We start from the raw sequence: 14,504 nt of genomic DNA, 5'->3' as shown, positions 1-14,504 counted from the left end.
CTGCTGGCAATGCTCCTACTTATACATCCCAAAATGCCATTGGCCTTCTTGGCAACAAGGGCACACTGTTGACTCATATCCAGCTTCTCGTCCACTGTAACTCCTAGGTCCTTTTCTGCAGAATTGCTGCCGAGCCATTCGGTCCCTAGTCTGTAGCGGTGCATTGGATTCTTCCGTCCTAAGTGCAGCGTATTTACCTCTCCTCCCAGTTTAGTGTCATCTGCAAACTTGCTGAGGGTGCAATACACACCATCCTCCAGATCATTTATGAAGATATTGAACAAAACCAGCCCCAGGACTGACCCTTGGGGCACTCCACTTGATACCAGCTGCCAACTAGACATGGAGCCATTGATCACTACCCGTTGAGCCCGACAATCTAGCCAGCTTTCTATCCACCTTATAGTCCATTCATCCAGCCCATACTTCTTTAACTTGCTGGCAAGAATACTGTGGGAGACCGCGTCAAAAGCTTTGCTAAAGTCAAGGAACAACATGTTCACTGCTTTCCCTTTATCCACAGAGCCAGTTATCTCATCATAGAAGGCAATTAGATTAGTCAGGCATGACTTGCTCTTGGTGAATCCATGCTGACTGTTCCTGATCACTTACCTCTCCTCTAAGTGCTTCAGAATTGATTCCTTGAGGACCCGCTCCATGATTTTTCCAGGGACTGAGGTGAGGCTGACTGGCCTGTAGTTCCCAGGATCCTCCTTCTTCCCTTTTGGGGGAAGACGTCTCCATGTGGTCTCTTTCCCTGTTCTTTGTTTAAAACACTTGATGGTGGCAGCATACAGTTCAAGGAAAAGGCAAAGTTTGTACCTTGGGGAAGTTTTTAACCTAAGCTGGTAAGAATAAGCTTACGGGGTCTTTCATGCAGGTCCCCACATCTGTGCCCTTGAGTTCAGAGTGGGGAGGGAACCTTGACAGGCTCTCATAAAATTATCCAGATTGTCTAAGTTTTTTATTATTGTACTAGAAACTCCATATCTTAACTCTCTTGCTGTATTTTGTTACTTCTGTTTTCAACAGAAACCAGGAAGTGGGGCAGCACACAGAAGAAGATACAAAACTGAAATTTACACACCTCAAATCAGTTTCCAGTTTGTTTCGTGTTTAGGCAGAAATGAAGTCACTTCCTAACTTAAAATCAGAACCACTTGCTTCACCCATCCCCATCTAAACAATATGTTCAGTTGGTGGCGTCATTACATAACTATTCTTTAGTGTTGAAAGTTTTCATTCAGAAAAATGTTTCTTTCTGAGGGAAATGCATGGGATATTAATGGGATATCAAGCTTTTCAACTCTGATTCACTGGTTTGAATTTCAGCTTATTGGTAGTTACCACCACGGTTCTTTATCAGCTTATGTGTAATCAGTTAGGGGTGTCCAGTTTCAAGTGGACAAATACTAAGCAGAGTAGTCAAGCAATGAATGAGTGTGTAGTGAATGAAAAGAGTGCTATCTTCACACTACAGAACAGAGGCTTATTGGCAGAGCCATGTCTTGCTCTACTACTACCCATGTTGTACCTGGTCTGTGGATACACAAAGGACTTCGGTCCCCAGAACTGTCATCCCATCACTTCCATTGCCAAAAAAGAATTTCCTTACTATATTTCCAAGGAAAACAAATGTTTCCATCTAACTCTTTGGAGTGCTTAATACTTCTGACTTTGTTCTGAATTGGTATAACAGTAAAAGAATACATCTAGGTCAGTTTCCATTGTCAAATGTATTTTCTTTTTACAAATTGGCTATTCTACCATTGTTGCTAACTTTGGGGACTGAAATAAAACCACCAGGAGGAAAGAAAACACAGCAAAGCATTAAGCATTAGAAGATAAATCACTGCCTTCAGTGATGCTCCTTGCTAAAAAAATTGCTTATAAAGCTTTTCTAGATTTCACATTTGATTATGTTCATTTTTAGGGTGGTTTGCTAGAAATGATGCCAATTTTCCTTTGGAGTAAAGTTAGTGTTGATGAAATGTTTTAGCCCAACAGCCCTAGAGAATGAAGTGCTCCATTTATCTACAGCAGAAATATGGCACATGCAGTAAAAAGTGCAAGATTGTGTATCTGTCAGCCAAAAGGCCCCGATTTACACATGGAAAACACCACCTTTCAGGGTGAAAAGGTGGGTCAGTCTCCAAGCCAATTCAAGCATTTGCCTCTCATATGAGACTATTAATAAGGGTGGGCAATTGGTGCCAATTTTCTGATGATTTTTGTGCTGTGAATTTTTCCACTAGGAAAAGTGCAGAGGACCCTAGCATTTCACATAAGGCATCTGTGTCACCCACAGGCCTTCAGTGAATATTCTTCAAATGGTACTGTTTTTTGCTCATAACAAACTGGCTGAACTCAAACCCATAACCAAAAAATGAGAGGCGCCGTGGCCCCAGTCCAGCAAAGGATTTAAGCTTGTGCATAATTTAATGCACATGAGTCGTCACACTGACTTCAATCATACTGTTTACGTGCACAAAGTTAGGCACACGTTTGAGTGGTTTGCTGGATTGGGACCCATGCCCATTACCAGCCTCCTGAGCTATCACATTCCTTTGATTTTTTCTTTTCAAACTAATCCATTTCTGGTAAAAACTATAATATTACTGCACTGACAGTCTACGTATGCTATAAAAGAAGATGATGTATTATTAGTAGTGCCATTCTTATAAAGTATTAAAAAACACCAAAAATCAACTCACCAGCATAATCCTCTTAGCATCAAGAAGAAGGAAAAAAATATGTAATTGGGGAAGAAAGAATTAAAAAACACTAAATAATCCTAAGAACAGTTTATAAATGCCAAAGCAAAGCAGTCAGAAAAGGACTTATAATAAAACATGCATGTTTCACTCTTTCAAAAATGGGATAAAACAGCTTTGCTGGTAGCTGGCCCTTTAAAGCTGGAAGAAACAACCAGCTACAGCTATTCTGGAAGCTCTCTCCCTTTCAGAGGGAGAGGGGCAGATGAAGGGTGACCAGATGTCCTGATAAAATCGGGACTGTCCCGATATTGAGCAGTTTGTCCTGCGTCCTGACCGAAGTATGGTTGGGATGCCATTTGTCCCAATATTTTGTTTGGGGCGTGTCTTTCCCCGCCCCCCACCTTAGGCGGCAGTGACAGGCAGGGGGCATGCCTTTTTAATTGTTACACTCACCCTGCACATCCAGCTCTTCGGCAGCAGGTCCTTCAGTTGCTGACAGACTTTGGCAGTGGGTACTTCTTTCTTCGGTGGCAAGATTTATTTCCCACCGCCGAACGTGCCAGGTGAGTGTAACAATTGAAAAGGCGCTCCCCCTGTGGCGGTCCTGATATTTTGTATTTAGCATCTGGTCACCCTAGCCAGAAGGCTCCTTTCACATTGTTTTCCCAGCTTGGCAAGAAAGGGCTTTGGGATAATCCAAGGACCGTCTCCCCAGAGTAGAATCAGAATGAGGAAAGAGAAGGCTTGGGGCCACTCACCGGGACTGGTCTATTGCACTATCAAGAAAGGAATAAAGAGAGCAACAGTCTACCCCACCCAACCAGACAAACTTAAGGAAGAAGCAGCTTGGGCCAACCTGGCTTGCTGCTTCCTTGGACACTGAGGGATTGGCAGATAGGAAGATAACCTCAGACCCACTCTACCACCAAAGAGTAACTTTAGAACTTACTCCCCCAACCCCACTCAAGGTGAAGAAGGAGATAAGTAGACCCTCCCCACCTCTGGCAAGTTGCTGTTGTGCAAGAACACACACAGGTACACCTCACTGGCTAATGGAAATACTGAGTCATTCTAACATCATGTATTATTTACTTTGAACAAGTACTTCTTGAAAGATTAAGTAAACAAGATTGCAAGACAACCCTTTGTGGCATTCTTTTAATTGTATTAAATTACAGTCCTAAAATAATTTAATAATAAATTATAATAATTGTTAGCCAATACATATATGGTAGGCTTAGTGTTAATATAAGTATTGGGAAGTTATGTCAACTGAATGTATTATACTCTCCCTACAATTCTGTCCACCCATGTCAGGTATCCCATAAGATGATGCACTAGTTGAAGTAAGCTTTGGCTTAAGGAGATAGGAAAACGGTCTGGGTCGGGACATATGAGTATTTTACCATATTAACAGGTAGGGAGTTATTCTCACAACTGAAATTTCCCAAAGGAAAAGGACAAGACATATGAATATTCTACCCTGGCATAAACCTAAGAGGTTCCTTCATGCTCCTTGGTACCTGGAGTGCATGCGTTCAGAACAATGAGATAAGGGGTACATCATGTTACTGAAAAAACAAGGTAGAGGGCAGATTGGTTAAATCTAGTTTCAGATGATGTGCACAGTACCTTTTACTTGTCAACGGTTAGGGGATAAAAAGATGGCTTTAGAACTATAAATTTGGGAAGCACACCTTCTGTGTAAAGTGAAGGTAACAATACTACATGAGGTGGCTTCCCAGAACCTGGTATCATATTGAAAGTTTTTCCCTGTTCTTTATTATTATTGGCTTATATCGATAAACCTGAGTGATACTAGTTAATTTGCCTCTTGAATATATTTCATAATGAACCAAAGTGTGATCAAACAATTGACTATACAATTTATCAACAGACATAGTATATGAGCTGGATACTCACCCAGAGAAATCTGTAGTGAGAATACCATAATTAAATATGTAAATTCGGCTAATGTGACACAATGTGAGGTATCCCATGGCTACCACAAAGGAGTACCTAAACAGAACATACAAACAAACAGAACAGTTACCCACCGAAGCAGAGTCAAGACTTTACATTCAGTTCATACAGGCAAAACAAAAAACGAGGGTAAATTTATACATCAGAATGATAATCAAAATTGAGACACTCAAAATTACTAGTCACTTTGGAAAATTATGTCCTAGAATTCAAGTATTTGAAGCCAGATAACATTTAACATACTGCTGAGATTATCCATTCTCCTTTCTGTTCTGTGTACACACACACAGACCAGAAATACTTGAGACTCTCATATTGCAAATCTGTAGGAACCAGGGAGAGAGAGAGAATATAATTATGCTTTAAGAGTACATAGTAGCTGTGCATTGTTTTCAGTGACATTTGGAAGACAATTTATTTTGGCTTTACATGCTCAAATAGGCTGTTATGCAAAGCTCTGCACCCAGGAAGTATTCTTTAACTAGGGTTTGAAAAGTCCACTCTCTGGTTTGTGTCCTGAATGAATGTAAAATTAGGTTAGGCAGGATGGCTACTGGCACCCCGTATTCTGACATTCTAATGGTTTAAGGCAGTGATACTCAGACCTCAGTGGTTCAGGAGCCAGATTGGCAATCAGCAGTACCCAAAAGAGTCACAGTAGCATGAATTCATTGTTTCATTAAATATGAATAGTACTATAGCAAAACAGTATGAGAGGGGAAATAGTTCATACTACTGTGGCTCTTTTGGGTACTGCTGATTCCTAATTTGGCTTCCGAACCACAGAGGTCTGCCATATCTATAATTCTTACAGCAAATAAGTTAGTAGCTTAGTGCAAGTTCATAACTTATTGGTTAATAACATAGTAAAAGCATCCTGATTGGTTAACAATTAAATCACACTGTGTTTTGGTATCATGTGCTGCAAAGATATGCAGGAGACACGTTAAAGAGATCATGGGCCACATGGGAATGCGGCTCATGGGCCGCAGTCTGAGTATCACTGGTTTAAGGAGTGCAGTGTTGCAGATCCTTGGTGCAGCACAAGGAGGGGTGATACTCAAATCCTGTTACTTCCTCTACCTCTCCTCATTATCCCCATCCATAACAGAACAGGAAAGAGGCTGCTGGCAGAGGTAGGTTGCCAATGAGAGCCTGGAGACAGAGAAGAGCAGGAAGAAGACCAACAGAACCAAGATTCAGCAGAGCAGAAGGGAGCAGCAGAGCACCAGGAGGCTGAAACACCAAACTGAGAAGAGAACAGCAGGTGATCCTAAGAGCCGATCTAGAACTAAGGTCTTCAGGGTCCAACACCACATCAGCAAAACCAGCCAGCTGGAGACCAGGACCACAGAGCCCAAGGGGGCAGGCAGGAACCTAATGATTGGGAAATCAAGGCCTTCACACCCAAACAGCAGTGGCACAAACTGACCAGCAGAAGACCAGGCAGGCAGACTGGCAAGTGTGAGGCTGTAGCCACCAGGCCCAAGTCAGGATGAACCAGAATGGGGAACAGAACAGAAGATGATATGACAAAAGAACTGGCCAGCTGCGGGGGTGGGGAGGGCAGGCCTTTGTCCATTTAAGGGAGGTGCATTTAGGCTCACCAGTGACTAATTACTTACCACCCAGGTGATGAGTTTCAGGTGAGAGATCAGGTGACAGCCTGCAGGCTCACCTGGTTCTCAAATAAAAGGTCAGCAAGTAGCTTCAATAGGGAGAGAGACCTGCATGTAGCAGGACGGCTCCTGTAGGAGACCCAGTGTTAGGATGAAAGTCCTGGAAGGCGATTCTCCACACCAGCTAATTGTAAAACCTGGCTGGAGACACCTGTTGTATGAGCAGGGCAAGAAACCTTATGTGGAAGAGGCTTTATGAGGAGCCAGGCAGCAGGACCTTATTTATCGGTTTTGAGTATTGATTTTAAAAAATAAACCTGTCCCTGGGTTTGACCCACTACAGCCCTCCTGGCTCAAACCAGTAGAGGAAGGCAGAACACCAGCTGTGTCGGGGTAGGCAGCCTATGCAGAAACTGGACTAATGGGGAATAAGAAGGGTGTAGATTAGATTCATTCATGTATTCATACTTTCATTATTTCCCTTAGTCTCCTTTTTACCTCACTCCATGAGAAATCTCTCGCCCGAGAAAATATACTTTTTTATATTCCTATTATTAATATTCTTGTACATTGCTGAAGGAATGGGGCAAGGCTTGGGGACCCAATGTATTAAAACTGTATGAATAGGCTCAGTCTTTAAACCAGCCGCTGTTGGCTACATTTTTCAAGCCCATTTTAATCCATAACATTTATCATTTAAGTTACTTTTCACGTTACCTCAATTAATTTGAACATGCTATGTTTGAGCTACAAAACTATTGCTAAGAGTGGGGAATGGCTCTGTTCCAACTTCCCCAGCCCTGCTAAGATTTTCAGCATGTTCCATCACAATTTCAAACCAATGCAGTTCAAAGTATGACTCACTACTGCACTCCAATAGCCAACAATATTATGTAAACTGCCTTCATTTGTGCTGCAACATATGCTATTTTTTCCATCATGAATAATTGGCTAAACAGTAAGAGTGAGAGGAAAATCCTTTAACTTGAATGTATGCCAATTTCTTCTCATTCTCCTATGCAGGCATGAATAAATATTGAATTTCTAGCTGTAGATTTGGTTTCTACAACTTGGTCCACTGATCCAGAACAATAGATTGCTCCCTTCTTTCCCCAAGACACAGGCACCAGTACTGATCAAGAAAGAAACAAAGCGTATTTTAGCATCTTTTCTCTCTGGTCCCTTTTCACACAGGCAGTGTAGTGCTAGTTATCAACTACATCAGGATTTCTGGGTTCTAGTTCTGGCTCTGCCTTCTGAATGTGTTAGGTAAACCCTCAGAGAGCCCCTACCAAATTATAAGCAAGCACAGGGATTCTGTCTTCAGGTACAACTGCAGTGACCACGGGCGTATGTCTAAGCCAATGAAGGTGAGTTCTAAAACTTGCACAAAGAGAGTAGACAAGAGGATATATATTACAAACCAACACTAGACCTAATGGGAGCATTAATCCAACAGTCTAAGCAATGCCCAAGTCAACCCAAAACAAAAAGGTGGAATAACTCTCAGGCTGCCAGCTGACCTGTTCCTCTGGATTACTTACATAAACCACTTTTCCAGGTAACATTACTACCTCCATATCTTCAACTAAGAGCTCAAAATAACAGCAAGTGAAAAGCAATTCCACATGCAGAGAGAGAAGGGATGAACACTAACAAAGAACTATCACTTGAAGAACTCTGAGACAATACATTATCTGTGATTATGTTTTGCAAAATATTGCAAAGAGAACTACTCTACTGCCCTGTAAATCTCTTCTACTGATGCTTCCTATCTTCGTACAAGAATCAGCTATGGTTTCAACACAGTTTGCCAATTCTGATCAAGGTACCATCTGCCCAATAAGGTTCAGTGAGACACTAAACATACACCTGGCTAAGGTAGTTTCAGAAACTCTAGGTACCTTTCTTTTTGACCCTAGCATAAGGAATAAATAAAATCTGACAGTCTATAACTTTTACTTTTGGGCTGGTGATGGTTCAATGCTCTCTTGTCATCAAGGCAATGGCATTTCCTGTATTTGCAGTTCTGGGAAGCTCTGTGTTCAGTACCAAAATACTGACTTGTTTCACAAAACACAGATTTTGAACTGCCTGTGATCTTATTCTGACTGCCTAACTAACTCAGGGATAAATGGGAAATGCATAAAGGCCAAACAGCAAGAGGGAAAAATTAAAAACAGGTTTTTTTTAAAACCCATCCTCCAGGACACAATACTGAAGAGAGTGTGGCTTGACATAATCTCCAACAACAACTTAAAGACAAGAGGTCTCCATGTAAATTGCTGAAGCTGCAGGAGACTAAACTGGGCAAAGTACAAAACACCCTCCCTCTCTTTGGTACAGATGTGATACACTAACTAAAAATTCACAAAATTTAGACAATACAGTGGATACTCTAGTTAAATCCATAAAACTGCTGCAACTGAGTGGAGATGGTGAGAACAGACAGATAAGATACAAAAATGAACTTCTGGGTTGCTGCCAGCCTCTGGATGGAACAGGGTAATTGAATTCTTGTCCCCATGTAACTTTACCTGTGGATGTTGGGAATACTCGCAATGTTCATGATGCCATAGCTCATTATCACCAGTACAAAAATATGGATTGAGTACCTTGAAAACAAAAAGATAAACATTTAGATAGTCTAAAAGTAAGACTGCAGGGCTGATGGGAAAAAAAAATCCCTTTTCTGCCATGTAACCTAACTAAATTTGAAATACAGCTGGTAAACATGGAACCACCCCACAATGCAGTTTTTACAGAGTGACTAGAACAGTGCTTCGAATAAGAATCCTGTCAACCAGTTTGGGTCTAAAATGTTCTTTTTTTAAAATAATCAAATTGAATACTCAACAATGGATGCATCTCCTCTAATGAAGATATATGTTTATGTCTTCTTAGGCGATGGTGTCTCTTTGATGCCTGCAGTAAACTTGTCATAGATAAATACAACATACATCTACAAGAGAGACAAGGGAATATCTTTTATTGGACCAGCATCTGTTGGTGAGAGAGACAAGCTTTTGAGCTACATAGAGCTCTTCTTCAGCTTGTCTCTCTCACCAACGGAAGTTGGACCAATAGCAGATATTACCTCACCCACCTTGTCTCTCTAATGTCGTGGGACCAACAGGGCTACAACAACACTGCAAATATACATCTGCAAGTCATTACAGTTTGTTCTGGGCTTTGGGGCGGTTAGGTGGTGGTTGTTTTGCAGGACTGCAACACACAAGTTGTCTCAGGACTGAACACAAATGATCTAGGAAAACTGACATGAAATAAAACATAATTGCTAGCATAATTTGTTTATCTGAAAGTTAAATACTCACCATCCAAAACAGAAAACAGCAAAGTATATTCCAAAGAGAGTGGCAAATGCATGACGAACAACAGAACTGACATTGCTGGGGCTCAAATAAATTCGAAACCAAAAAGCAGCGAACAAGGCAAACAGCTGACAGGCTACAAAATTGACCTAAAACAAAAACAAACAAAAAAAGAAATTTGGAATGTTACTTGGCCATAGGCTTCATTGTTGGAGATCACAACAGCTTCCTCTTGTGACTCTGGAAAAAGCTATATAGAATTTCTCACCTATGACAAGAAACCAGGGTAGATCCAGGAGGAAAAAGAATAAAGGAGTTGACCTTGTTTCATGGGCAAAGCTCCCAGTAAAGTCCCTTTGAAATGGGAGCTTTGCTTGACTAAGGCCAAAAGGATCAAACCCTATGGGCCAGAATGTGGGTCATTTAACAGTCCCATCCAGGAGTAACAGCAGCCCCTGCATGGCTGTTTTTTAATCCTTCCACACAGATGGGCAGGGATGGAAGTGGGTAGAATCTTGGTTCTTCCCCCCACTCACCATAATGCACCAACCTCCTTGAGGCCTCTCCTCCCGGTGCATGCCCAAAGAGCAGTGGCTGGAAACAATAAGGCCCATAATAAGGAGTTCTGCTAATTAAAACAGAAATTAGCCACGGTAATGGGTACTGCCAACCTCAAGAAAGAGGCTTGTGAGTGCAGGAGACAGAGCCATCAAGTGGAATTCACTCTCAGAATAGCCACAAGCCTCCGTGAATTCAAAGCAAAACACAAAACTTGCTTCTGCCACTGCCCTTCCCCTCAGTTGCCCCCCAAAAACCCCACAGAGTTAAAACAAATAAAGCTCTTTTGTTTTTTCTAATAAATGTGTAAGGTGCTCAGATACCTCAGTGATGGACAGGATATGGAAACCTAGACAGATAAAATTAGATTTACTTTATTTTGCTGCACTCGTTTTCTTGAACATTCACCTCAGTCTCTTTGGCAACGTACTAAGCTGTGAATCTAGACCAAGTTAGCATATCACATTGGGAAATCCTTTAAACTAAGGCTGCCTAAGCACTGCTGGGTCTGACTTATTGTCCACATGAAAGTCACATATTAAATAAATAATTCAGGGATGTCGTTTCTTACGGTATGTCTACACTGTAAAGTAAGCCCAGGGTTAGTAGAACTCAAGTTAGTAGACCCTGGGTTTGTTAACCTAGGGCTTGAGCATCTACACTCATTTGTAACTTCAGATTAGGAATTGTTGAACCCTGAGACCCAACCTGGGGCTCCAATATCTACACCTCATTATGCATGCCCATCTCCAATCACCCATATCCCAGCCTTCCTAGCATCTCCCAAAATGTGGCCACTCTAGCCCTTTCTTTGTGGTACAGTGTGGGGAAACTTGACTGTCCAGAGAACAAAGAAAGTTGGCTTGTGTGGTTGTGAAATAATTTTGACAAACTCCCAGACTCTGAGTCCAATAGGGCTGTATCTACGTTGCAAATTCCTGGCTCGACTCAGGCTCAGACCCTCCACCCCCATGGGGTGCCAGGATCCTGCTCCAAGCCCTGGGCTAACACTATTTGTGTGTATACAGAAGGGGGGTTAGTCCTGAGCCTCAGTTTGAACCCTGGGCTTACACTGCAGTACAGACATATCTTTAAGGTCTTTGGCATGGCAGAGCACATTCATATTCAGCATGGTCCTGTTGCAGTAAAAGCAGTCTGTAAATATTTTTTGGTTCAGTTATTAAACAAAACTATTTATTTCAGTATTGATAAAACGGAAATTGCTGCCGCTCTAAAGTTCAAAACATGTAGGATTTCAGCCTCAAGCTCTTTGGAGCAGAGCCAGTCTCTTCTTGTGTCTTTTGCAACCTCGTAATACAGTCAACACTTAAACAATAAAAGGCATCATATGATTACGACTCAGGAGTAAATAGAGGAGCTTTCTCCCACCATGACAATACTTTAAGCCTGTCTGAATAAGGGAATTACTCCTCCCATCTGTATCAAGCATTAAAAGCAGATGTAAAGAGCATCTCAGAGAAAGCCATTTGCAGTGCACAACAAGATGACTTTATTGGTCGTACAAAACCCAGGAACTATTGTACAATTCTTGAGCACAGGTTGCTGTCACATTATGTATTAACAGACTGTTTAAATTTAGAGCACCAACCTCACATAGTCAGGCTTAGCACAGTGCGGGGGTCCAATGAGATCTGGAAGCAGAGGAGGACATCTGTTCCACAAGTCTGTAAAGTGGCAGTATAGCCACTCCATGGCCACTGCTACAGCCCAAAGGCTCAGGTTGTGCCCCATGTATGTGGGACCACATGGGTATGCCTACTTGGCAATGTACTTGCCCTCAAAGCCTGCCCCAACCCCTCTCGTTTGGGGCTGTACATAGGTAAGCTTTGATGGAGCTAAGCTGCATGGCAGGCTGGAATGCTGAGCCGCTATGCAGGCTTCTCAAAGCCCACCCCACCTACCCACAATGGACAGAGAGGGAGAGAACGTGGACTTTGACCTGCGTATCTGTTTAAAAGACAAAACAACAACACCCTGTTTTGTGGGAGCAGTAGTCATGGAAAACTCACCAGGAAAGGCAACAACAAAAAACATAGTATTTACTTTTCCCCCACTTTACTATTTCATTGACCATTCGATCCAAGATCTTGGTTGTGCCTTAGACCTTCAGAGTCACAATTCCCTCCCTGTGCTGCTTTTGGGGCAGTACAGCTACATGTTGCTCCTTACACTGGGATAAAAGTAAAAGCAAATTCCAGCCCTAACTTTCATTCTACTTTCAATGCTTAAAGGCAATTTCTTTATAAGAAACTCCAGTGCCATAGATCTAATTTACATGGAGAGTGATAATCTTGGAACTGTAATTTTCACTTAACCCTCTTGCCCTGAATTAAACTAACAGTAGCCTCCAGCACCATGGTTACAACATGCCATTAACGCAGGAAATCTAATTTAGAAAGCTAACAATTTAGAAGTAATTTACAGTACCTGAAAAGGAAGGTTAGAGTGAGGGAATCAAAGAAGAACAAATTGAAATAGCAGCGCCCCTGAAAGTCATTTTGAAAGTAAATGACTAAGTACTACTCTAAAGGGAATGAGAAAGCAGTATAAATTGGCATGGTTTTCAAGATCAAACACTGTTTTCTAACTGTTTCACAGAAGCAGAAGGATGTGGTTTACAATGCTAATAAACTGCCTCTTCACTGACTGAGGGCACACTCACCCCTACCCTGGTCATCTCCTCCTTCTTCTCACCGGCTATGACCCAAACGCTAATGCGCATTCAACATCCTTTCCTCCACATCCTTATCCAACTGATAAAGATACTCCAGCAAGAATATGCTTTATTTATGTATTTTTGTTTCATTTTGTTTAGTGCTAATGGGCATAATTATCTAAAATCTGTTCCTTACAGGTTTTCTATCAACCAAGAAACGAGTGTGCCTAAATTACGCTTGAACCATTTTCTTCTTCTGCATCTTGGGCAATATGTAATGTGATGCCTTAAATATATCCATGGTTTTTCACCCCCTAACTATACCATGATAAGACATAACACTAAGCATTGTTTGCAATTTTATTAGAGAAAACACCCATGCAATTTATATATATATTTAATACAGTAGAACCTCAGAATCACGAATGCCTCTGGAATGGAGGTTGTTTGTAACTCTGAAATATTTGTAACTCTGAACAAAACATTATGCTTGTTCTTTCAAAAGTTTACAACTGAACATTGACTTATTACACCTTTGAAACTTTACTATGCAGAGGAAAAATGCTGCTTTATCCCTCCGCTCCCTTTTTAGTAGTTTATTTTTAACACAGTACTGTACTATATTTGTTTCTCCCCTACCCCACAGCTGCCTGATTGTTTTACTTCCAGTTCCAAATGAGGTGTGTAGTTTACTGGTCAGTTCATAACTCTGGTGTTTGAAACTCTGATGTTCTACTGTACCTACACGAGTATGCACAACATGGTGTGGTATAAAGGTTTTATTCACATTGCAGGATCAGGGCCTTAGTTACCATAAGATTAATTTTCAGAGGTCCTGAATGCTCACAGCTCCCACTGACTGCCAGTGGAGTTGCAGGTGCTCAACACTTCTACAAATCACTACCCATAAGTTCAGCTGTGCAAGGCTCAAAAAAATCTAAACATTTATCCACAAGTCTTTTCTAAACATAAAATTGTCACAGATTTAAAGTCTTTTTTCACAGGATCTTCCAGGGCCTGATGCAAATGCTGGCCTCATTGGAAAGCTTTTCCCAGTGGTATAAAATTCCCATTTCTAACCATGTAGTGTGGTTTAAAGCTGCAGCTTTTTATTGTCGAGAAAAATTGGTTTTCATGACAGACCAAATCTTGTCCATTCTCTGCATCAGGGAAACTAATTCTGAGGGAGGGGAGAATTCTACATCTCAGGAGAAGAGGAAAAGAAACAGTCAACAGTACATAATAAATTATCATATGCATATCATATGTTGTGTGTGTGTGTGTGAGAGAGAGAGAGAGTGAGAGAGAGAGAGAGAGAGAGGGTTATAACACAATAAGCATACTGCAGTTTATTATGCAGATTCCTTTGGGACCTTTTGCTTACCATACATATTTGAGGTAGTTAAGTAAGGTTGCTATGAAGAACAAACATTTCCCCTAATTTTCAAAACTGAGCACATGTCTATGCTTTAAAGTAACTTTATATGATACAATTTGTGTGCACTCAATGCTGGATCACAAAGAAGGAAAGTTCATTCCTTCTCCCTGATCCCAAAATCCCTGGCTGTGGGAATTGCCACATTGGCAGAAGAGCATAAAACCACCCTCCTTTTGATTC

At 41.4% G+C, this 14,504-nt stretch overlaps 1 protein-coding gene across 1 annotated transcript in view; it reads right to left on the bottom strand.

Annotated features, from left to right (window-relative positions):
• MBOAT1 (membrane bound glycerophospholipid O-acyltransferase 1) overlaps positions 1 to 14,504 on the bottom strand; it is a 91,700-nt gene that overhangs the window by 42,384 nt on the left and 34,812 nt on the right. The window contains exons 2-4 of the mRNA XM_073331898.1: positions 9,655 to 9,800; positions 8,857 to 8,934; positions 4,641 to 4,736 (exon numbers count right to left, since the gene is read on the bottom strand). Coding sequence (XP_073187999.1) covers positions 4,641 to 4,736; positions 8,857 to 8,934; positions 9,655 to 9,800 — 320 coding nt within the window. The remainder of the gene's footprint in view (positions 1 to 4,640; positions 4,737 to 8,856; positions 8,935 to 9,654; positions 9,801 to 14,504) is intronic.

Source organism: Lepidochelys kempii, chromosome 2, assembly GCF_965140265.1.
Source record: "Lepidochelys kempii isolate rLepKem1 chromosome 2, rLepKem1.hap2, whole genome shotgun sequence".
NCBI lineage: Eukaryota > Metazoa > Chordata > Testudines > Cheloniidae > Lepidochelys > Lepidochelys kempii.
This window is presented reverse-complemented; position numbering and strand designations above follow the sequence as displayed.